The following is a 23,849-nucleotide window of genomic DNA, read 5'->3' as shown; positions in this document are numbered from 1 at the left end:
TGAGGTTTGCACTGGGAAGGGATGGTTGGTGATGTGCTGTTCCCCAGAGCTGCAGAGCAAACAGTCCCTGCTCTGCTCCTTCTCATCCACACCGTGGGTTTTGTAGGGAACCTGGAGCTGCTGCTGATTTCAGTTCTGACCAAGGGGTGTTTGTTGTGTGATCTGGGCTCAGCCTGGCTGAAAATACAGTGAGACATCTGTTCTTATCAGGATAATGTACGGTAGGTACTTGCTGCAAATGAAAACTTGCCAGGAAATGGTTTATTTGAGCTGGGAGATGGCCTGAGGCTTCCTGTGACCATCCTGCCTGAGCCCTGGGATGAGGAGCAGCAAGTGCATGGGATGCTTTTAGAGCGACTCTCTTCCTTCAGGAAGTCTGGGATGTGCAGCCCTTGGCCAGGAGGAATTTTGAGCATTGAATTTCTCCATTCCAGTTGGAGAGCAGCACTCCAGCCTCCTCAGTCACACAAAAAACTCACAGAGAAACCCCAGAGCTGTAGGAAAAGGTGCTGAGTGCTGGCAGGGAGTGAGAAATGTCTCTTTTCATTTCTGTCTGTGAAAGGAGCTCTTCCCAGGCGGTTCACCTCTACACCCCTCAGAGGTGTCTTGCTGTTTGATGCACACACTGAAAACCTCGTACTGCATTTTCTCCACTCCGTCTGCTCAGGGAGAGAAGTTTCACTTCTCCTTGAAAGCTGTTTGAGGGATTTATAAAAAGAAACTGAACTGGTGACTAGGATGGAACTTGCTAAGTTATAAAGAAGTGGAGCAGTGTGGCGAGGAGATTGTGATGGAGTGTTGGAACAACAGAATAAACAGGATCCCCAGGTGCTCTCTGAATAGGGATGAGGAAAAGCTCCACAATTTCCTTACCAAATGTGCATATCTCAAATTATAAATTTGGGTTCAAAGTCATCTCATTCCACCCTCCTGCCATGGGCAGGGACACCTCTCACAATCCCAGGTTGCTCCAAGCCCTGTCCAACCTGGCCTTGGACACTTCCAGGGATCCAGGGGCAGCCACAGCTTCACTGGGAATTCTATTCCAGGGCCTCACCACCCTCACAGGGAAGAATTCCTTCCCAATATCCCACCCAGATCTCCCCTTTTCCAGTTGGAAGCCATTCCCTGTGTCCTGTCCCTCCATCCCTTGTCCCCAGTCCCTCTCCAGCTCTCCTGGAGCCCCTTTAGGCACTGGAAGTGCCCTCATGTCCCCTTTTTTCCCCACATTCATCCAAGCCCATTTTGGGCCTCTTTATGCATTCAGATCCTCCTCTCTTGCTGTGTGGGGTACTTGCTTGTAATTCTCAGCATATTCCTCTCTTATCTGCTGCTGATATTGATGTTACCCCATAGAAAAGAGAAATGGGTAAATTGATCTAGGAAGGCTACTAAAACAAAAAAAAAAGTGTATTATATTCAGTATGTGAACATAACCTGTAGCAGCAGCAGAAAATTTATGCTTTCAATGCAGATTTTTTTTCAACCTTTGTCTGGAAAATCTCAGGCACATTTAATGGAAGGACTCTGCATCTCTTACCTTGATGTGAGGCTTCACTGATCCTCCATACTCTCCCTGTGAAATAAAATAAAGTATGTTGCTAAGAGAATGCAGGGAAAGTGAATTCTTTCCCTGTTCTCTCCTGTCTCTTTTTAAAATTTTAATTTTTTTTTTCTTTTTTAAGCTTTTGAAGTGTATTTAAAGCCTGGCAACCTGATAGCCTCCCAGCCCCCTGAACTGTGCGAGTAGCAGAAAGACTAGATAAGGAGCTTTCCTTGAAATGGCCTCCCAGTAAATTGGCACTATAGGAAATATTTCATGTTTCAGTGGAACCAAGTAATCTGTGTAGGCTCGTTAGCTGGGAATTAGGAAGAGGCGCCGTGCGTTGTGTGTGCAAGGCAGAGATTGTGGGCTTCACTTCCTACTGGCTTCTCCTGGGTAACATTTGTAAATTATTTTGGGCTCCACTACCTAACACAGATGCAAACCCCTGGCAGGAAGGAAAAGACTCCGTGTGCATTTCTGGAAAGGAACACGGCCAAGTGCCTAAATAGCTCATTTCTTGCTTTTCAGCTGTAGGAATTTGTTTATTGGTTAAACTCTCAGGTTCCCTTGACCCTTCCACTCTGTTGTGTATCAGAGGAGCAGTGTTGTTTCACTATCACAGATTTTTGATGATTAAATCCCAACCATTCTGATCAGGCCTGAGCACCCTGAGGGGTTTGCTGTCACATCCCTAAGTGTGCTCAGCACTGCTGCTTCTCCTGGGTCTGTCCAGGCTGGCTCAGTGCAGGAATTCCAGTGGAGCTCAGGATGCATGTGGGATATAGGTGGTGATTTATCTTTTCATACAACTTATTTTTCCTTTTCTTCCCTGTGGGGGAAGTCACTGGGCACAAAGCTGCCCTTCAGAACATACCCTGCTTTCTGTCCTCGTGTCCTGTCCCAGATTCCCATCCTCACCAAGGCATGTAGGGAAGATCGATCTCCCAGCGTGTCTTGATTTATCTTGATTTATTAGCTGAGAGGCTGTTGTGGAAAGGATCAGGGGTAAGTTTCAAAGGGGCCTTTCCTGAAGGCATCTTGCCAAATCCTGTCTCGTGCCTGATGCTCTCCAGCTCAGACTCACAGAAGGGAGAAATATATCCATAGAAGGGGAGCAGGAGAGGAAGGTTGTGATGTTAATCTACTTTCAGTGACTTTTTCAGGCCCCCTGGCACTCGTGAGCCCTTGCTTGCACAGGCCACAGGGTGTTTCTATTGATGGAGCTGCTTCAGGTATTTCCTCAGCTCTTTGGGCACACTGAAATACTTTTGGTATAAATTTCCATTCTGCTTCCTCAGATTGCTGCATAATTAAATAGAAACTGCTATTTCCTATTTTGTGACAGCTGAGGTGGCAGCACCACCTAAATAAATCCCAGCTGGAGCATAGCTCACCCTTTCTGTGTGATCATTTTCCTCTTGATGAAGACAAGGCAGATTTTCCTAAGTGCCTCCTTAGATTTCCGTGGTCATCCCCTTTCACACTGGAGCTTGGGAACGGGAATTCTAGCTGGCTTGTGGTTCTTTCAAGTGTCTTTGTTTGACAATGCTGTATGTTTTTTTCATTTTGAACTGTTTCATCACCTGCCTTGTCTTTTTTATTTTTCTCCACGAGCAGGAGTGAGAGGATGGGCCTGACTTTTAACCCCCTGGGAAACACAGTGTTTGTTATCCTTAGGGGCTACGCTAAGCATGAGACCTGCTCCCATCCCAATAGAAGAGCCAGAATGGAGACAGACTCCTCCCCCAGTCACAGCTACCTCTGGGACCTTCAGGCTACGGCGAGGCAGTCGATTCACGTGGAGAAAGGAGTGCCTGGCTGTTATGGAGAGGTACGTGGAGGGGCTTTGGAGATGGGGGTTTTAAAGCCAGCACAAGGGTCATTTTTGCTGCTTTGGTGAGCCCCAGTGTTGTTTTCGTGGATGTGCTGTAGCCTCGTGCAAGCCTGGGATAATTTGATTGTTGGTGATGGAGTAGAAGGAGCTGTTTTGCCTCTTGTGTGGTTTAAAAAATTGTAACACTGCTCTGGACATTATCTCTTATTTTTGTATCCCCTGGGACATCATGTCCTTAGCTCAGTCTGAGAGTGTTGGTTTTCAGCTCTTCCTTTGCTTTTGCAGAAACTTTTCTACTTACTCTGATCCAGGCTGTCCTTGGGGGTCCTGCAAGCTCTTTACATTCTGCATTTCTCCTTTCCCACTTTCCTGATTGTCCTCCTGATGCCTCATGGTGTTTTATAGTGGATACCAACACTTCAGCAGTGCTGTAACTGTTCAGGATGCAAACTTTGCCTAACAAGCAGCACATTCCTGGTCCAGAGAGGCTCTTAGAACCCTTTTACAGGAGCTGGGAGCAGAACAGAGCAAAGTGGACCTTTCAAATCCATATGCAGAGTGGCAGGTGATCATTAGAGCTCCCAGCTCTCCTCTCTGAGCCCAGGCATGCTTTGCCTTTCCCTCTGCTTACAGGAATCTCTCTTCTGTGGATAATGTACAGTAGCAAAGGGCTGCTGGACTTGGATGTAGTTTAGGGATGAATGCTTGTTTCTGTCCAAGGCTGAGTGGCTGGGAGGAGTTTTCTTCCCTCTGAGCTCACGAGGAACCTCCTTTCCATGGAAGGACAGGATGTCTGTGTGTGCTGCACTCCCCCCTGGTCTGCAACCCCAGTGAGACCTCAGCCAGCAGATCTGTAGGATGTGCTTTTACCATTTCTTTAATGCTTTCCTTTCCTCCTGCTTGCACAGGGGAAGCAAGAGAAACTGATTAGGAGCAGGAGAGAGCATCTTTTGCCTGAGCTCAGACTGAAATCCTGAGCTCCCTCAGGAACACCAGCTGGACACATTTCTGTGTCTTTGCAGAACTGGAACCAGTAACTTCAGTGTTTGTTTCCCTGTTCTGGCCTGGCACTGCATTGATATTTTTGGCTCTGACTATATGTTTCTCCAAAAGAAATACTGTAAATGTTTGAAATCTGTTCTGCTTTATTAGACCCAACTAATGCAGAGTCCTGGGATCTGGCAGTGCAGGAGTCTGTGTTTTTCTAGTGTCTCCCTCCACAGAGGCAGTACAAGGGGCAGGACAGGATCTTTAGCACTTAGAAATGCTTGCCTGACTGTCCTGATTGTGTGTGCAGAAGGACAGAACCACCCCAGCTCTGTGTGCCTTCAGGGCAGCACCATCTCCTGATCAACCCTCTGTGTGTGAAATGCTTATTTGGAGTAGAATTAGAGCTCTCTGGGCATGGCTGTTTTTCTTCTTGGTTTCTGCCTGGCCTGCAGTGCAATAACTGCTGTTATTTGCTGATTGAACCCTGATTGTGCCTCAGACTCCATTGCTGGGGAAACAGCAGAGAGAGAGAGCTGAGCAAGCCACCCTTTCCTCATCCACCTCTCCCCTCTCTGCTGGGACACTTAAAAAGTTGCAAAACCAGTGGTGTTTTGGTACATCTGTCAGAAAGGTGTGAGGTTTGGGTTTGGGTCTTGAAAGAAGCAAGTTGGTGTTGACACTGGAAATCCTCCAGTTGTGAATGCAAGATACATAATCACTCCATCTAGTTTTTCATTAAATTCTTCTTCTTTGTTGTTCTTGGTTTTGTTCTCTGTGTCTTGTGCTCTGTAAGGTATGTGCTGCTGGGGTTTTCTCCTTATTCTGCTGCTGCCACATTGCCTTAATCCTGGTTTTAATGTTAATTTGCCAAGCCCTTGGCTAGGTTACTGTGGCTGCTGGGTTTCACAACCTTCTGTGGGGGACTGGGAAGCAAAGCTGAGGGTTTTTACTCGAGGCAGGAACACAGTAAAAGTGTTGTGTGACAATAAAACTACACCATAAAGCAAGCTGGGAATATGGTTGTTTAACTGTTGTGCTTTAATAGGCCTAGTTGAGCTGTAAGGATGAGCTGTTTTATGTGACAACTTTTGAAAAGAGTGGGAGAAAAAAGCTCTTCTGGGAGCCCTTGGAGAAAAGTCACTAATTTCACTTACAAGTCACTGGAGTTTTCCAGCCTTGTCCATGATATGACTCATAACAGCAGCAGGATGAAGGTAACCAGACCCCTCTGGCCCAAGCAGATCAGGTTCCCTTCATGCCCCAGGGTCAGCAGTAAACATTTGGCCACTAAAATGGTGTTTGGCATTGCCTGCAGGCTGGTGCCATTTGTCTGGTAATTTGCATTTTCCTCTGCAGGTTTAAGTTTTGACCCTGACTGGAGACATCTCAGTTTAAAGAACTGTTTTCCCTCAGGAAATGCAAGTTTCAGTGCATTGTGTTTGTGTGTCCTGCAGCTTCTGGCTCTGCTGTTGGTGCACACAAGGATTTAGGGACCTGCTTTTGAGCTGCTGCTCTGGGAACCTCAGTAAAGTGCTGATACCTATCCAGCCAGGAGAAACAAAAATCCAGAAGGCAATTCCATCCCACTAATGCACTCAGATGAAGGCTCTGTGCACCTTCCCCTCTGGCTGCCTCCTGCAATTAGAACTAACTTTGGTGGTTTAGTTTAATGCCTGAAGATAAGAGGGTGGAATCCAGACTTTAGTGGAATCTCTGCAAAACTCCTCCTTCCCTCTGAAATGTTGCTGTGATGCTGTAGAAACATTTTTTGGGGTGAGGATGAGGATGTTGACCTGCTCTGTTACTTAATTGTTGCCCCCTGCTTTTGCTTTTGTCTTGGATTCAGTTGGTAAAAATCGGAGTTATTAAAAGTTGATGTGTCAAACCAGCTGAGAGCACTTCAAGGGAAGAATCTGAATGTGATTGCAAAAATCAGAGAGATTTGCTTCTGAGGAATTACGTCTGCAGTTGAAAATGCACAGCACTGGTCAGGATTTGATCCATGAACTGAATGAGAAGGGTGAGGGTTGCAGGGGTAGTTTTTCTTTTTTTAAAAGATTTAAATCAACAAAAATTCCAGTGCAATTAATTATTATATTGGTGCCAACCTGGTAGAATGAAGATTAGAGTTAGGGGTGTATCCTGAGATGTCTGATGTACCTAAGGGTCTGAATACAGGGTATGTGTATTAAAGGAACTAATTGGTTTATACTGGATTTCCAGGATGCTGCTTGTGGTTTCTCTAATTCAATTCTCCAGCCTTTACTGCTTTTTTGGAATCCTCCCAGGGTAGTTTATTAATCCCCAGTCTTAGATTTTTTGGACAATAGATTCAGGTGTCTTTATCCCTTTATTTTTTTATATATATATATTTTTTTTTTTTAGATATGTCGCTGAATATTTATGCTCTGAAGGTTAAGAAGAGCAGTAGCTCCAGAAAGTAAAATTCTATATTTAACTGCAGACTAGGTGTGGTTCAGACAACTGCAGTGCTACTGATGCCAACCTTGACCTGTTCTCTTCTGGAGCCTCCTGCTCGTGGAATATGCTGAGTTTTGAGTGTGTCTGGATGTTGTTGTGTGGCTTTGCCCTCCTTTGGGAGCAGAGCTAAGACTGCAAGAGTCCTTTCTGTGCAAAACCCGAGGTTAAACTTGAAAGCCTCTTTCTGGTTCACTTTTGTGTTCTTTTTTTGTTACGTCTTGTCCCACAGATAATGTTGTGTTTCTTTTTTTTTTTTCTATTCTCTGCTTTGCTTCTTCTTTTCAGCCCTTCTCATTAGAAGTATGAAATTGAAAATTCCCACAGGGCTTTCTCTTTTTTTTTAATGACGCTGTGTTGTCTTGTCAGTCTATTTTTTTTTTTTTATTTTTTTTCCCCCAGTGATTTGTACTTCTCTAATCATATGTTGGAGTTGAGGTTTATCTTCTTTTTCAGGCAAAAAAATAACTAAGATTGGCAGCAGAATCAGTGACTTTACACCCATTTTAAGGCACTTTTCATGAGTGCTATTAAAGACTGGGGGGGAGAGTTGAGTGTTGTTTTTTAAGTATATGCTTTATCTAAAGATAAAATTAAAATAACTGTAAATTCTGCCCTAAACAAAAATGAATAATTCATCAGTTAAACGTATTTCAGTTTGTCTAGGGAGCAAGGGCTTTGCTCTCTGGTTGAGGGTTATTTGGCTTGATTTTATGGCTCTGTTTTTTTATTTTAACACTTGTCTGTGCTTCTGAAGCTCCTTTCGTAAAGGTGTATTTAGATTAAATAAGATTAAATAAGACTGAGATGATACAGATCCCCATCATCCCCATTTCACAGGTGGCAAAACAGAGTCAGGTGTTTCACTTGGCTTTATTCAGAAGAGAAATGGGTTTAGATTTCCCAAGATAGGGGGGTTCAGTTTCGTGCTGTAGCTGAGCTGAATTAACAGTTTGTCACCATCTCATCCTTAGGTGTTACCCTGCCTTGCCACCCTTCTCAATTCCTCCTCCTCAGTTTCCCTGCTCCTGCCACCCTGCGCTGTGCCAGAGATGTTTCTTGTCTGATGGAAATTGCAGCCAATTCGGCCTGGTTCAGGAAAAATAAATCCTTTTTATTTCCCCCTGCTTTTTCCTGAATTGCTTCAGCTTGCAGTGCGCTGAGGCTGTGCCAGGACTGTCCTGGGGCAGAGGGCAGGAATGCACAGCTAGAGCACCAGGAAGGGGAAATGTGACAGAAGGATGGTGTTTCCCTGGGGTTTTGTGATCTGCTTGGTTTTGTTCTGGTTTTGTTTGGTTTGAGTTGGGTGAATTTCTGGTTTCATTATAATCATGGTTATACTGACAGTTGTGCTGCCATTGTGCAAGAGGGGTCCTTTGATTTTTCCAAGGAGCAGGAATGCATTAAGTCCATGAGGATTAGAGGGATGGAGCACCTCTTCTATGAGGAAAGACTGAGAGAACTGGGAGTATTCACCTCTTGAAGAATCCAGGGAAATCTTAGAGCTCCTGCCAGAGCCTAAAGGGACCCCAGGAGAGCTGGAGAGGGACCTGGGACAAGGGATGGAGGGTCAGGACACAGGGAATGGCTTCCCACTGCCAGAGGGCAGGGAGAGATGAGATTTTGGGAAGGAATTCCTCCCTGTGAGGGTGGTGAGGCTCTGGCACAGATTTCCCAGAGAAGCTGGAAGGGTGGACACACCCCTGGAAGTGTCCAAGGCCAGGTTGGACAGGGCTTGGAGCAATCTGGGATAGTGAAGGTGTCAGGGTTAAAACAAGATGAACTTGAAGGTCTCTTCCAACCCAAACCATTCCATAATTCCATGATTATTATACCATCACTGCCAAACTCTGCTCTGACCAGTTTTTTGTTCCCCCTTCAAAGTGGCCCCAAGCTGAGGAAGGTCATCTCCATGCCACGACCACTCGCCGCTGCATTCCCATTGTGGCTCTGGAAGGTTCAGCCTCATTTCCCTGCTGGAAGAGCCTCATCCCACCCTGATCCCCAGGCAGTGCCCTGGGCATGGTCCTGGCCCCGAGTGAGATGAAGCCTGACGTGCCTTATTAGAAATCCTTCCGACTGTGAAAGCGCTTTTACTGCAGCTCTCCCGAGCGCTGGGGCTTCCACGGCTTCCCTGGGGAAAAGGAGAGCTCTATTAGCTCCTGAAATTCAGTTAGGAAATTTTCTTAGTTAATTTCATCCCATTACTCTTAGTTATGTCTTCCAGCAGAACCTTAATACCAGCCCCACAGGGGATCTAAGTTTCCTGTGCGAGGCTTTGGAGGAGATTGAAGTTTGGGATTCATTGCGTTTCTCCCTTTCCAAGCTGACAACAGAGCAGGAAGTAATGTCCTTTGGCCTCTTCCATTAGGCTGCTACATGGTTAGAAACAGAGCAGCAGCTTCTCATCAATATAACCATGGCCACGGGTTGGCTGGGGAATGCTGCTCGTCCTCCCTGGGTTTGCTGGGAGGTGAGGAGGGCTGGGAATTATCTCTGCTGGCCCTGTGACCCTCAGGTGTCCTTGAACCTTCTGGTGACTTGCTGTTCTCAGCTGTAAAATATCCACTACCAGCTTGGGAGATGAGCCAAGCCAAGGGAAGGGTGAGTGAGGTGCCAAAAACCTCTAATTCTTGGATTCCCAAGGAATATTTGTGTTAGGAAAAACTTCCTAACTTCAGGCATGGTGGAGCTTTAAGCAGGTTATCTGCAGGAGCTACAGAACATTTCTCAGGAGCAAATTAGCTGAAATCTGTCAGGATGGTTCTGAGATATTTGATCTTAATGCAGAGAGAAACATCAGGTGATTTCTTTATATTTTTTCCAGCTCTTTCAATCCTGTCATAAGGTGTTTGTTAGTCAGCAACTTCCAGGGGGAGGTTCAACTTCATTAAGTCCTTTGAGACTCAGGGAATGCTTTTTTTTAGGATCTTTGCTGTTTATGCTCCTGAAATGCTTCAAGATCTGACTGAAGGCACTTTGCAAAGGCACCCAGCAAAAGTTCACTTTACCATTCAGACACAGGCAAGATCATCTGGTTGTGTGAAGGTTCAAGTGGTTTGGCTCAGGGTCACTGCTCTGTGTCTTCATAAAATGCAAGAGCAGCCATTTTCTGCTTGGCACACAGGATCTGCCTTATTTTGCATTAGATCAAGCTCTGTTCCCTCTCAGACATGCATAATATACAAGCTTCCTATTCTAATCAGCTGTAAGCAAATCCCAGTTGTTTGGCAGATTGCAGGCAGTAAAATAGAATGCAAGGATGTCTGTCCAAAGCCTTGCCAGACTCTGGTTTCTTCAAGGATCCAGCACCTCATGAGTTATTTTGCTTTCTTGAGAGCTCAGGTGCTTTTTGTATCTTTGTGTTCTCTCTTTCTCTTTTTTAAAATAATAAAAAAGATGATCTGTGGGAGGGGCAGCTCCTTGCAGCAGACTTCAGATAAAATTCTTGTATCTGCCAAGGTCAAAATAACTGAAATCAACATTTACAAAAAGCAACTTTGTCAGTCTGACCTGCAACAGCTCTGGCTGGTGCAGCAAACCCACATTTTAGGAATGGGGATTCTTCTCCAGTCCAGATATTCTGCTGCATTCCAGCAATTGGGATCATCAGTATTCTGTTCCCCTGCTCATGAAGGTGACAAGCAGGATCTCATCCCAGGTGGTGATGATGATGAAACTGGTGGTGTTTTTCATTCTTCCTACCTGTGCCTAGCTCACACCTGGCCAGCAGCCATGTGGCTGTGGACAAAAGCTCTTATCTCCTATCCTGTATTTTTAATCCTCCTATTGTAGCTCTGGGCATTCTTATTATTCACATAAATATGTAATTCCTTCTAAATCCTGCTAAGGTCTTCGGGGTACTTCCGGAGAGCTAATTATACCTAGTTTCATTTTCTATGCTAAAATGTGTTTAAAAAGTCAAAGGTCCCTTTGGCCTGAGTATCATGAGAAGGAATAAAACAGAGCATTGCATTTATCCAGGATCATTCTCTGAATGTGCTGCTATCAATGTGCTGCTCATTTATCTCCTCTCTGAACTTAACAGTCACTCTCTTATCTCTTTTCAGACACCAAGGCTTCCCTTGCCTCTAATAATATTAATTGTCACTCTTCTCTGGACCTTTTCTGTTCCTACATTCAATTTTTAGTGGCCTGGGGCAGGTGAGAGGGGACCCAAGCAGAGCTGGTTTCCATATTTCCAGGGTGAATATTCCACCTTACACAAGCAGCTGCATCTGAGTCCTGTTGTTCTCTGACCTCCAGCCTAACATCTGGGGTTTTTTTCCTGATCACTTTGGTGTATTGATTGACAGTATCTTTTCTTGGAATAGTCTTTCCTGAAGAACTACAACAGATTTAGACCTGGTCATGTACGTGAGGAGTTGGAATTTGTTCTTTTCCACGTGCAGTGCTTTGCTTAATGCAGAGATAACAACTGAAGTTCAATCGTGGGAGTGTTAATTGCTGTGAATTTCAAAAATACCAGCTTTATTTGTATCCAGTATAAATAATTCACCTTGCAGAACTTGATTTAATGTAACTATTAGTTCCAGTCATTTTAGGGCACAGCTTGTGTGAGTCCAAGTGCTCAGTTCAGGCACAGAACCTCTTGCTCTTCACAATCATGTTGAGACCTCTAGATGCTGCTTGCTGTAAGGACAGTGTGAAAATACAAGTCTGGTGCTGTGATTTCTCTCTCTTCGAGCTTTCTTGAGTTGCTTCAGCCCTTCATGGTGTGGTTCTTCCTGTGACTGTCCTGTCTAAAGGACACAGAAGAAATTGGGAACAAAAAGCTGTATTAATCAGCTAAATGGTTATTTTCTTAGCTATTTTAACATGGATTCGGGAGGCAGGGAAAGCCATGACAAACCTGTCACACAAACTGTTCAGGCTGCATTTTGTGTGGCTGTTCATAAAAACCAGGCTGTCCAGAACAGATCCAAGCTGAGGGAATAGTTAATCCCTCACATTGGGATTTACCCACCCTGTGTGTAATGTTACCCCTGGAACAAACCCACTGAAGGGAATGACAGAATTAACTTCCTGAGTGATCTGGAAAGCATTCAGAAGGAATTCAGAACCAGGCTGGCACCTTGTCACCTCTGGCTTTGCTGCTCCTGTCAGAGGAGGAGGATATGAGAACATCATCATTCCAGCCCAAAATGTGGTTGGATTTTCCCATTCCTGCTTTGCAGAACAGTGCAGGATGTTCCTGCTGACTCTCACTGCAGCTCAGCTCTGAACAGAGTCCAACCCTACCTCAGTGAGAGGAAATTCTCTGCCATCAAGTAACAGATGTGAGGTCTCTATACAAGTAATAAACAGAGTCATTACGAGGAGAAGTGAGGCAGGAAAATTCTGAAGTCAAACTCTTAAGTTGTTGCATCATGTATTTATGGGCTCTTGGTCAGACTGTGGAGCACTTTAAACAGACTAAAAAGAATGTTCTATCAGAGAGCCATATGGGCTTTAGCCACAAAAGTCACTACCACATCCTAGATTCTTTTTTTATTCTGTTTTCAGGGGGTTTTTTGGTGATCCAGGATAGCACAGCTGACCTTTCTTATTTGGTTGATTTTCCTTTGGAACACACATAAACTGTAATTTGTTTTGGATACTTTGCTGTTTGTGAGGATCTCTGTCAACAGCATAGAAAATGTTCCTTTTATAATGCTTTTCTTTCTGGATTGGGAATAGCATCATCCCCAGCTATGTCAGGCTTGGCCTTTTTGGTGTTTTTGTTGCATTGTATCTTTTGGTCACAGTGACTTCACAAAATCTGATCTTTCCAGCTGATGATCTTTTTGTGCCTGCGAAGTTGTTCCTCCCAAAGTGGGTGACCTTGGATGCTGCACCGTTAAATTTCTTTTTAGTTCTTGCCCTTAGGATTCTCTATTACTTTTTATGGTGCTTCAATTCACTGTATTGACGTGGCTTCTGACTTTGTCCTCAGCAGATTCATCACCATGGGCAGACTTCCTGGCAGGATCATTAATTGGTTTTGTTTTTAAGATGCTGCAAAGATGATACTTGAGGACTATCCCTGACTGTTGTCTTCTAAGACATTTGTTTAATTTTTCAGCCCCTTCTTAGTTAGTTGTTTCCTATCTACCTTGTCTCATGATTATACTAATCTTTGTCTTTTCCAAAATCATGAATAATTTCCCATTCGGATGATTTCATCTTGTTTCTTGGGTCTGTGTCTCGACTTTGCTGTTCTTCTACCTGTAAATTCTAATAATGGGAAAGAATAAGATGAAAAAATAAAATTTCAGAATACTGTTAAAGGAGTTGATGATCTGGGTATAGAAAGTGCTCTTGAAATATGAAACATGATGGGTGTTGGTAAAGGAAATAATCTTTTGAGTCTTTGGAGCTTATTATTTCCAAGATAACTATTCCCAATCCTGTAGGCAAAAAAAACAAATTGTAAAAATTTGGATGATAAACTCATGATTTTCTCACAATATGGATGGTGAAGGGTCACTGAACAATCTTCAGCAAATAAAGAAAACGATGTTGCTGCTGCCAGATTTGAGAAATATTCTTGAAGGATCTTGAAGTTTCCTGATGGCTTAAAACTTCCCTTAAATCTCCTCTTTTGCTGTGTTGTCCATGAAGAACCTCCTGAAGTTGGTCTTGGCACTGCAGTGGTTTCATCCTCTGGCATTGCTGGCCTGGCTTCATTCATTATTTCTCACTCTCTTCTGCCTCTGTCCATCTGTTGTGTTGTATTTAGGTTGCAAGGAACAGAATAGATGGATATTAAAAAATTAAATACCTTTTTCTGCTACCTGGCTCCGGAAATGGGAAATGGGAAAACAGTTCTGGCCCAGGTCTTGGAGGTGCCAGGCTTTAGGAAAAATACATATAATGAACCTTAAGTCAAATTTTATCTTGACTTTAGGTGCTGGATATCCTGCAGGAATTGGCCTTGTCTTTGGAATCCTGTAGGATCTCTTCATTTAGTTTAATCAGTTTTTGTTTTCTGGAAATGCAGCAGCATCATCAGGAGTTCTGCTGAGCTGAACTGAGTCTGGTCCAAGACTGGAAACTGAAATCAAAAACTTGTGGATTTCTGAGGGGAAATGCTGGTGGTGATGCTGGAAGCTGTCAGTTTATACTCAGCTTAATCCCAAATCTCATGGGTGGTGTTTTTCCTCTCCTGGAGGCTTGGGACAGAGGGAAGCTCCAAAATTCCCATCCAGAAGAAGGAGAACCTTACTGGGGCTAAAGTGAGGATAACCTGAGGGACCTTGGTGCTCACACTGACATCATTTACACACATTTGCTGTGACCCAGGGCTGAACTTCCCACAAAAGCAGTTTTGAGGCAGGGATAGGTTGTTCTAGGAATATCCAACCAGAAGAGCTGAAAACCAAGCCGAGTGAAATATTTCCTTCCAGGGAGCAAAGAAAGATGTTTTGCGTTGAGTAATGTGAAATGCAAGTTTTGCTATTTATTTGTGTTGCCATATAAAGCCTTGGAATCCTCTGTTGCCTGGTGAGTTGGATCTTTAATTACCCCCAGCACTGATTAGTTTGTCTTTTTGGAATTGTGGCTCACCAGCAGCGGAACAGCCTTTCCCAGTGAGTGGGCCAGGGCTGATTCCTGACTGGAAATGTTTCACCCATGGACTGACCCTGCTTGTGAGGACCAGATAATCCAAAATACAACTGAAATAACTCTTCCCTTGTACAACGTTTAAGAAACGAAGATGAGATGTTTGTTTCACAGCTGTTTGCAGAAAGGTCTTGTTTATCACTCGCGAAGTCCGGCGGATTTAATGCACATAAATACCCCTGCAGCGTGGAGGTCTCAATTTAAATATTTCAAGTAAATAAAAGAGAACAAGAGATCCTATTATTCATGCCTAGATGCCCTGTTAGGAAGAGCTTTGAAGGTGCTGTTTGCTCACACCAAGCGCTTGCTGAAATATCACAGAACAGTTCTCACTTGATCATGTCCTGATGTGTTGGTTCCTTGCTGGCTTCCAAAAATTTCTGCTTTTATTTTACGAACAATTCAGTGAACTCTGTTGACTTTGGGAGCCTGTGATACTGTTAGGTTTAAGGATAAGTTTAAGGATAATTCAAAATTTCAGCTGTTTTCTGCTGTCAGTATCTTCAAGGTGCCTTCAGCAGGAGGTACCTGTGCGTTTCAAATTTCTACAAACTCCAAATCTTGCCATTCAGATTCAATCATTGCCTCTGCCTGTTGTGTAATTTCAAAAATGCTCTTATCACCCAATCCAATTACGAGGAAAAGTAAATCGCCACCTCGGATGTCTTAACTATTCTTGTTTTTTAATTGTTAATTATCTCGACGGTAGGGTGCTAGAGATTAGGAGGCACAGATTATCTTTTGCAAGTGCGAGGCTTTCAGAGCTATTATCAATTAATTCTGCTTCTAAACAAATTTTAGGATAATATTAATAGCTTGATAGGATCGTGGTCCTCGAGACTGCTGTCAAAATACTGAGGAAATGATGTTTAAAGAATGAAAACCTTGTTGTTCTATTCGCTTTGAAGGTCATCCAGCTTTACCCACTCCAGTGCAAGGTGTATTTTTGGCATTTTAATCTGCATGGCAGAGGAGATTCCTGCTAAGAAACATCAGTAAAATGACTCTCTCAGAGTTCAGACACCGATTTGTAAAACCAGAATCGAGAGTCAGCTCTGTTGTGTGAGGGTTTTTAATGTGTGCTGACATGGCTCTGGAATTTATGTACACAAACACATCCTGAGGTGTGAAATAATTGCAATTTCTCTGTGTCTGGTGCTCCAAGTGAGCTAGTGCTGGTGAGATCTCTCCTCCAGATTTGCACTTGTGATGAAAAGAAATCCAAGAATGAAACATTTCTGAGATTGAGAGGCTTAAAAACTGTGCAGTCCCTGGGCAGAGTGTGGCAGTACCCTGGGCTTGAAAGCTCAAGCTGGGAACAAGAGGCAGATTAAAAAAAAATCAGGAGTTTTACCATTTTTTTTCCAAAGCTGATTTTAAGTAATGGTAGATTCTGCATTGGATAAACCCCCAGTTTTTTATGTTGGGACTGGATATCTCTGCAAGTCAGACAGAAGATCTGGGCTTATTTCCAAAATTGCTGAGAAACTTCTTGTCAGTGCTGTAGAAGAGGTCAAGCTACAGTCCTGCAAATCCACAGACCTGTGGAATCCATTGGCTAAATGATGGTTCTGTGGAAAAAACAACAGCAGAGAGCTGCAGCCATCGTGTTTTTCAGTGGTTTTCCTGGGTTAGGGATTTTTTTCTTAGATTTGTTTTGCTGGATAGAATGTCTGGTGGAGCTGATGCTCAGCTGAAGTTCATCTCCTTGCATCCAGAGAGTTTCATTTCCCATCCTTGCGTAGTTATGTTTTGCAGTCCTGATGGAAGGAGTTCTCAGCTCCATCAGAGTTTATGTGTGGAGGGGATATCTTTGAGCTTTAATTTTGCTGTCAAAAATAAAAATGGCTTTATATCATGGGTTTAGTTGACACCCATGTTGTTACTAGAGAATCTGTAGAAATATCAGCAGATAAAACTGGGGGTGTCATCTGCTGACCTCGCTGAGAATGGCATTAGTGATATTCTTGGCCACTATTTACTGGGAAATAAACCAGTCATTACACTTTCTGATGAGATTATGCTCTCTGAATGTCACTCCTCTGACAGTCAGCCTCATGCCACGCCGAGATAAGATCTCAGGCACAGATGACAGACTGACTTCAGAAATATTTCCATTGATTTGACAGCCTGAATAATAGTTCTGTTAAAAGCCACAAAGACTAGAACAGTGACCTCTGGCTGCTGGGTGATACTGGGTTGATAAACCTACTAATGAGAGATAAATAGGTAACTCCATTTGAGTGTTTTCTGTACCTTGTCAGTGGAAACTCTTGGGAGGGAGAGCAGATAGGGAGCTGAAATTACAGGCATCTTATCAGAGCCAAAGGAGCAGCTTTCACCTCGAGTATTTTGAGCCACCAGAGGGTTTGGCAGGGAGCTCTATCCCTGGGGACAGCACAAGCTTCTGTTCATCCACAGGGATGAACAGTTCTGCTTTTCCATCCATCCCTGGGCTGGTGGCCGAGCCTGTGGCTCTGGCTGTGCTTCCAGCATCCCTTGGAGAGGATCTTTGGGAGCTGCTGTGGAAGGAGCTGAGCCCAGCTGCCTTTTCAGCCGTGTCCTCCCGCCTCCCTTGGCTGCACAGCCGCTGCTCTTGGCACGTGTGGGGAGCTGGGCCAGGGAAGCAGCCAGGCACAGAGCATTCCTGCAAAAAGGGAATGGAGGGGAGAGGATGGGATCGTTCCCTTTGGGCTGTGATTAAACTGTGTTCAGCTGGACTGCAGCCTAAATTTTGGGAAGGGTGAATCTCCCATCCCTGGAGGTGTTCAAGGCCAGGTTGGACAGGGCTTGGAGCAGCCTGGGATGGTGGAAGGTGAAAGGGGGTGGGAGCTGGAAGGTCTTCAGGGTCCTCCCACCCCAAACCACTCTGTGGCTCTGTGGTCTCCAGCAGAGGAGTCAGAGCCCCAACAGGAGTGCCAGGATGCTTCACTCACAGGTGAAACTCCCACATGGGTGGAAGTGAGAGCCCAGGGATGCAAACACGAGGGGAAGTGAGAGAGTGAGCTTGCAGCACATCTGCTCTTCATCACTAAATACCCATCTGTGTATTCTTGCTTCACATAAATTGCAAGGTAAATTATCCTTCATCCAGTGAGGGTTCCCTGTGTCCCACACCTGAGTGACCTCACCTGAGAGCGATTCTGCTGCAGCCACACCACAAATTGTCACCCTGCAGCACATTTGAGCCTCTCTGCTTTGAACCACTGCCACACTTGGAAGTTTTAACCATTAGGTCATGCTATAAACCGAGCATTTCCCCAGCTTGGGCTCTTTTAATCAATTTGGGGGGGCTTTTATCTCTTTGCTTATCCAGCCCTCTGGAAAAGCACCGACCCTGTCTGTCCTTCTGCCTCTCCATGGTTGTCGTTTCAGACACTTCCTTGGCAGCTGCAAAGCTGATAGGAAGCAACAAAACTTCCACTGTGGATTATCAGGAATGCTACTACTGAGGCATTGCTTAATGCATCTGATATCTCAGCCTCGAGAGCAGAAGTTAAAAAAAAAATAAATAAAAAAGATTGGCAGCTCTTGCAGGAATTCAGAGAGGGGCACCTTGGTAAAGAGTCAGGGGGAGGCTTCTCCTTGCATTACAGAGCCCTGGGCTGAGATGGATTCCCTCTCCATCATTGTCCTAAGCACATTATCCCTGAAAGAAAGAGGGTTTCTCTGAATCTGCAATTTTTTCCAGGCTTCAGTGTTATTGAAATGAAACGGCTTCAAGGATATCTACATTCTTTACCATCATATGGATTCTCATCTCATGTAAATTATTTGGCCACTTTTCATTTTAATCCTCCACTGTCATTTTCTACAAAAGAGATCGTTTGGTTTCTTCATGGAAGGTATTCAGCTGACAGCTGCCCTTTGTCTAGAAAGCAGTGTGCCTTTGCAGGAGTTACTTGTGCCTGCTCCTTTGCTTTTTTTCTTTCCTTTTAAGTTCATATTGCTTCATATTTTTCATCTGTAGCTTTCAGGAACTTTTAAGACTGTGAGGTTTGTGGCTCTGAAGGGAAATTCAGACATAGCCTGCATTCTTTCCCTGTGTACCTGGCTGATAAGAAACAGAACTAGAGGCAGAATAATTAATTTACTGGAAGAAGAACTGTAGTCCAAAAAAAAAAACCACAGTGTTTTCACAACTTCTGCATGAGCAAACAAAGCAGTCAGTGATGAAGTCTTGAATTTTTTCCCATGGCTTCCCTATCTGGAGAACTCAGTTCTCACCTACTTTCCAGAAATTATGAAATCATGTAACCATAGAACAGTTAGGGGTGAAAAAGACCTTTGAGATCATTGATTCCAACCATTATAAGCAGGTTGGATGTGTGGGGGAAGGAGAAGTCACATCATTAAAGGGGATAAGGAATAATCCAGCAGGGGGAAGGAGAGGCAGGTTCTGAAATTACTGTGTCCCCTGCAGAAACAGAATTTGAACTGCCCTTCCAGCTGGTTCCCACTTGGCTTTGTGATCCCCACAGAAATGTCACCTTGACCAGGTGCCTGACAACTTCTCACTGAGAGTTTTGATTCTTTTTCATAAATCAGGGCTTTAGGATGAGAAGAATTTCAGAATTTCAGGTGAGAATTGCTTTCCTTGTAGAAATTTTTTTGACATTTGGCATGGAAAGATCAGAAATTTGTGTTTGAATTTAAAGAACATGTTTCAGTGTTACGAAAAATACGTGAAGTCAGATGAATTTTTTATAACTTACTCGGTTGTAAAATGTTCAGAGATAAGAATTGCTGTTTCAGCAGATACAGAATCACAAAAATGTTTGGAATACACAAAGCTTCCTCATTTGCTGGAAGAGGTGTCTCATTCACTGTCCAGTTGTGGAAGGTTGCTCCACCACATGGATTTTTCCTGTCATCCCAGTGAATTCTAAGCATGAGCTGAAGTTTTGTTGTTGGTGGAAAACATTTTAGCTGTTTGTTGGGGGCAGGCAGTGCTCTGTAGGTGGGAGAGCTGAAATATTGTGATGAGGTTGTTGGGTTGGGATCCTGAGCTTCTGCTTCCATCACTAACTACTGGAAAAAGAGTTTTTGCTCTGTTTTCCATTCCCCAAAAATGCACCTTTATACAGAACACGACCCTTTTGAACAGAAGGTTGCAAGGTGAGATAGACTGAAATCATTGAAAGGGGATAGAGATTGAAGGGGGGAGAATATACATAAAAATTACCTTGTCCAGAGGGTTTGATGTTCATTCTGAATTCTCATAAAGCCGAGGGAAGACAGCACTCCTGTGTCTGAGAACTTTAATTACACAGCACCTTAATCCCAGCAATTAGTTCATTCTGTAATAGCAGAAGTGTTGGCTGACAAACTCCCAACTTTTCCAACACTTTAACTCAAATCTGAGCCAGAGGCTGCCCTTCATTCTGGGGAAATTCAGCTATTTCTGTGCTTCCATTTGCTCTCTGAGCTGATGTGTGATTTTTCTTACTCAGCTTTGAACTAGAACCCCATTTGTGGCCATAGCTGCAACTCTAAATGACTCTCTGAACAGTGGGAGGAAGTAATAGCACCTAAAATTCAAATTTAGTGTTCAAAAGGTTGGGCAGAAACAGTTGCTGCATGGAACAGAATCCAGATTTCTATAGAAATTAACTGAGGCCAATCCACTGGATGAGAAATACAAGCATGGAAAATAATAATTGCCTCAATATGCCTGAATCTCCTGCTACCAAATGATCTGCAGCTAAGGAAATATCTTTTTTTTTTCAAATCCAGAGCAGCTGTCCAACAGCCAGACCTGCTGCTGATCAAAGTTGATAAAAGAAATCCTAGGATTATATATTATGGATAATCTACGGAAAAAACAGTGGTAGTCCCTGCTTGTGGTGTGATTATCAGAGTCCATTGAAGTAAACAGGACGTTTTGTTGGTTTTAATGCAGATCTGATAAGCTCTGTAGAATGTAAATCAGTTCATTAAAATTTGCAAAGCGGTTCGGTGCGAGTAAAAGAGGAAACAGTTTTAACTTTTATAGGATGTTTACTGCATATAAAGCACAATAAAATCACAATTATTCCAGAAAAAATACTGTTAGAAACTTGCTGTACTCAATGTGTCGTTCTCGGGAAGATTGAAAAATTTTAAATTGTGGTTTTAAAAAAATAATCTGGCTCTAGAAATTGTCGTGTGTAATTTCCTGTCATCTCCACACCATATCTGTCTATCCAGTATTTGTGGGTTTTGCATAATATATACATTAAAAGTACGGATGGATGTGTATATATTTACAAATATATATTAGCAGGGATCAAAATAAATGTGAAAACAGCTCCTTCTACCTAAGCTGGGGGTGTGTCAGGGGCAAAATAATAAATAAATGATAATAAACAAAGTCAGAGGCCTGTGGTATCTCAGATATGATGCTTCACTTGACAGTCTTAAATCTGATACCCATATAATTGTCTACTTTTTTGGGTATTCTAGTACAATATTCCAAATGTTGAGATAATATTAATTTATCTGATGGATTTGGGAAGTTTCCTTCATTCCACGTGGGCATAAGTGCAGGTTGATGTTACTTTATCCATAAAATTCACTGATACCTCTGGCAGAGTGGTGCATAAATTAGGAGTTGACGCCTTTTAGTGGAGCTGCTTTGGAACCTTAGTGCTCTGATTTATAAAATTAAAAAATCTGTTTTCTTCCCCCCCTTTTCAGTTACTTCAATGAGAATCAATATCCCGACGAGGCAAAGAGAGAAGAAATTGCCAACGCCTGTAATGCAGTTATACAAAAACCAGGTGAGCAGCTGCTGGGGGTTCCTTCCCAAAAAAACAAAGAGGTTTCAGCATCTTGGGTTCTCAGAATGATGTTTGGGTTGGAAAAGACCTCCAATCTCATGAACCTTTCCGTGATAAAGCAGGTTTTTGGTGGAGGAAAGAGCTCAGCTCTCCTGTTTTTTAATATTTTACAGCTTCCAGTCAGGGATCTCATGTTAGAACCTGTGTGTTAATGGACGACCTTATCTTCAGGTCAACAACTTGTGTTTTCCCTGTTCCTGGAGAAATCATGCTTGGGAGAGGAGCATGAATATTCAGTGTAGTGTTAGTGGATGCACCTGCCTTTGCTTAGTTTTGCTAACCAAACATTTACATAGATTTCAGAACTTGTGTTTTGGATATATTTAGATTTCGTACAACCAGAATAAAAATTAATGAGAAGGCAACTAAGGCGTGAGTCATGCACATGGAATCACAGAATTATTGAGGATGGAAAAGCCTCTGGGATCGTTGAGGCCAACTGTTCCCCCAGCACTGCCAAGGCCACCTCTGACCCATGTCCCCAAATGCCACCTCCACAGGGATTTTCAGTCCCTCCAGGCATGGGGACTCCAGCACTGCCCTGGGCAGCTGTGCCAGGGCTGGACAGCACTTTCCAAGCAGGAATTATTCCCAAAATCCAACCTAAACCTCCCCTGGTACAACCTGAGGTCGTTTCTATCAGGTACAGGAGCAAAGAGCTCAGGATTTGTCTCCTGGCTGTGCTGTTGCTTTGTGGAGCAACTTGGAACAAAGTGCTGCAACTCCATGTCAAGGAGCAGTAAAATATTGTCAGCGGCGCTGATGCAAAGCATTAGGCAGCAGCCAAGCTATCAATTTCCAGATTTTTCTTTCTTTCACTTGTCTCATCTCTCCTAACTTATTTAAGTGTGCAGATTGCTGCAATTACATGAGTGTTTTGTATGCTGAATAAATAAACTTTGAGAAGGAGTCAGAAGCAGGGGAGGCTCATCCCCGTGTAGCCTGCAGAGGGCTGAGGATGCAGATATGGGGAATATTTTGTATGGGGTCAAGGGCAACTGAAGAGGTTTCCAGGATATCCTTGGAAAACTGAAATCCCTCCACTCTTCCATTTTATATACTGATGTCCAGAAAAAGGCATAATTTCCTGTAGTTGCCCTCTGGTTGTTGAGAAATTCTTTTGCTGGTTTAAGTGTAAAAATCCAGTGATTTGGTTTTCAGCATCCACCCCATTCTCCCAAAAGATCCTGAGTGTCCTGAACTGTATCCTTGTGACACACAGTGAGAGAATGAGCCCCAGGATTGGGGTTTGTGGCAGGGCTGGGGATGGAATTTCAGTGTTTGGAATATCAGTTTTGAGATTTTCTCAAAATAGGAAAGCAGCTCTTCATTCTCCCATGGATTTAGTTGCTGCAAAGAAGTTAATATATTTCAGATTTTTAAAAAAACAGAAGAAAGGAGATATTTGTCAGTTAGTGCCATTGCACCTGGACACAGGACTTCGATCCACAGAAAACTCAACTTTATTCTCAGTTCTGATAACTTTTCAATGCTGTCTGAGTTTTGGGGGTTTATCCCATAAAATCCCAGAATGTTTAGGGTTGGAAGGGATGCCCTGGGCAGGGACACCTTCCACTATCCCAGGTTGCTCCAAGCCCCACCCAGCCTGGCCTTGGACACTTCCAAGGATGTGGCAGCCACAGCTTCTCTGGAACCCAGTGAGTAACAACACTTGTACTAGGATTTTTCCCTCCCTTGCTTTCCTAGGAAAAAAATTATCGGATTTGGAGCGAGTTACCTCCCTCAAAGTGTACAACTGGTTTGCCAACAGGAGGAAGGAAATCAAGAGAAGAGCCAATATCGGTAATGTATCACAGAGCCTGCCTGCAAGGGCTGGGGCTTGCTCAGGAGAGGTGGCAATGACGTAAGAATAAATTAGTGAAAACACCAGAGGTGCTGACAGCCTCAGGAGGAATGTGGAGGAATTATGAAAATGAGTCTCTTGCTGTTCCAGATTTTTTGTAAAATACGTGTAATTTGCAGGATTCTGTCGTCAGTGCGGGCAAAGCGAAGCAGTTGCAAAGTTTTGCTGGAAGGTCAGCTTTAAAAAGCAAAATGAGAATTTTGTGGGTGGAAGGAGAGTTGTATTTCCCAATGCTCAGCCTCCTTTGAGTATCCAAACTCAAATCTGAAATGAAGCATCAAAATTGTAAATAAGGGATGTTGGCAGGTTCACAAACAGAGTGTGGTGTTTATCCTGGTTATACCTCTGCCCCTGACAGCTTTCCAAGGTTTTTCCCAGGGACAAGTGGCTGGAAAAAAAAAGCACCATTTTTTGCTGATGATCAGGATAAAACAAAAGTCACTTCAGTGTTAACCCTGTGGGTTCTTAGCTGATCGTAAGGAAATCAGAAGTGACTCTTAACTTGTAAGAAAGAGACCCTCTAATGTGGATAAGACATTCTAAGGAGAGTAAACTCATCTTAGTGGCCAGGATTCAACAAACTCCTGCCATTCATAAAAAACTCGATGCCCTTACTTAGTGATATTATGCAGAATTATATTTGCAACACATAGGTGAACAGAGATCCATACCTGCCCATTACCAGTATTT

The 23,849-nt window shown here is 43.5% G+C and overlaps 1 protein-coding gene across 8 annotated transcripts in view; it reads left to right on the top strand.

The window, feature by feature from the left end:
• The window catches only part of HMBOX1 (homeobox containing 1), a 114,434-nt gene that overhangs the window by 71,496 nt on the left and 19,089 nt on the right, over positions 1-23,849 (top strand). For all 8 annotated transcript variants that reach the window (XR_014851169.1, XM_085057172.1, XM_085057170.1 and 5 more), the window contains 3 exons: positions 3,224-3,377; positions 21,153-21,235; positions 23,003-23,098. Coding sequence is in view for 7 of the 8 variants with exons in the window: in XM_085057172.1 (XP_084913298.1) it covers positions 3,224-3,377; positions 21,153-21,235; positions 23,003-23,098 (333 nt within the window). In the remaining variant the exon portion in view is untranslated. The remainder of the gene's footprint in view (positions 1-3,223; positions 3,378-21,152; positions 21,236-23,002; positions 23,099-23,849) is intronic.

This window comes from Lichenostomus cassidix, chromosome 3 (genome assembly GCF_008360975.1).
Source record: "Lichenostomus cassidix isolate B80296 chromosome 3, HeHo_3.0, whole genome shotgun sequence".
Classification (NCBI taxonomy): Eukaryota; Metazoa; Chordata; class Aves; order Passeriformes; family Meliphagidae; genus Lichenostomus; species Lichenostomus cassidix.
The sequence above is the reverse complement of the archived record's forward strand: the minus strand, read 5'-3'. Positions and strand labels throughout refer to the sequence as shown.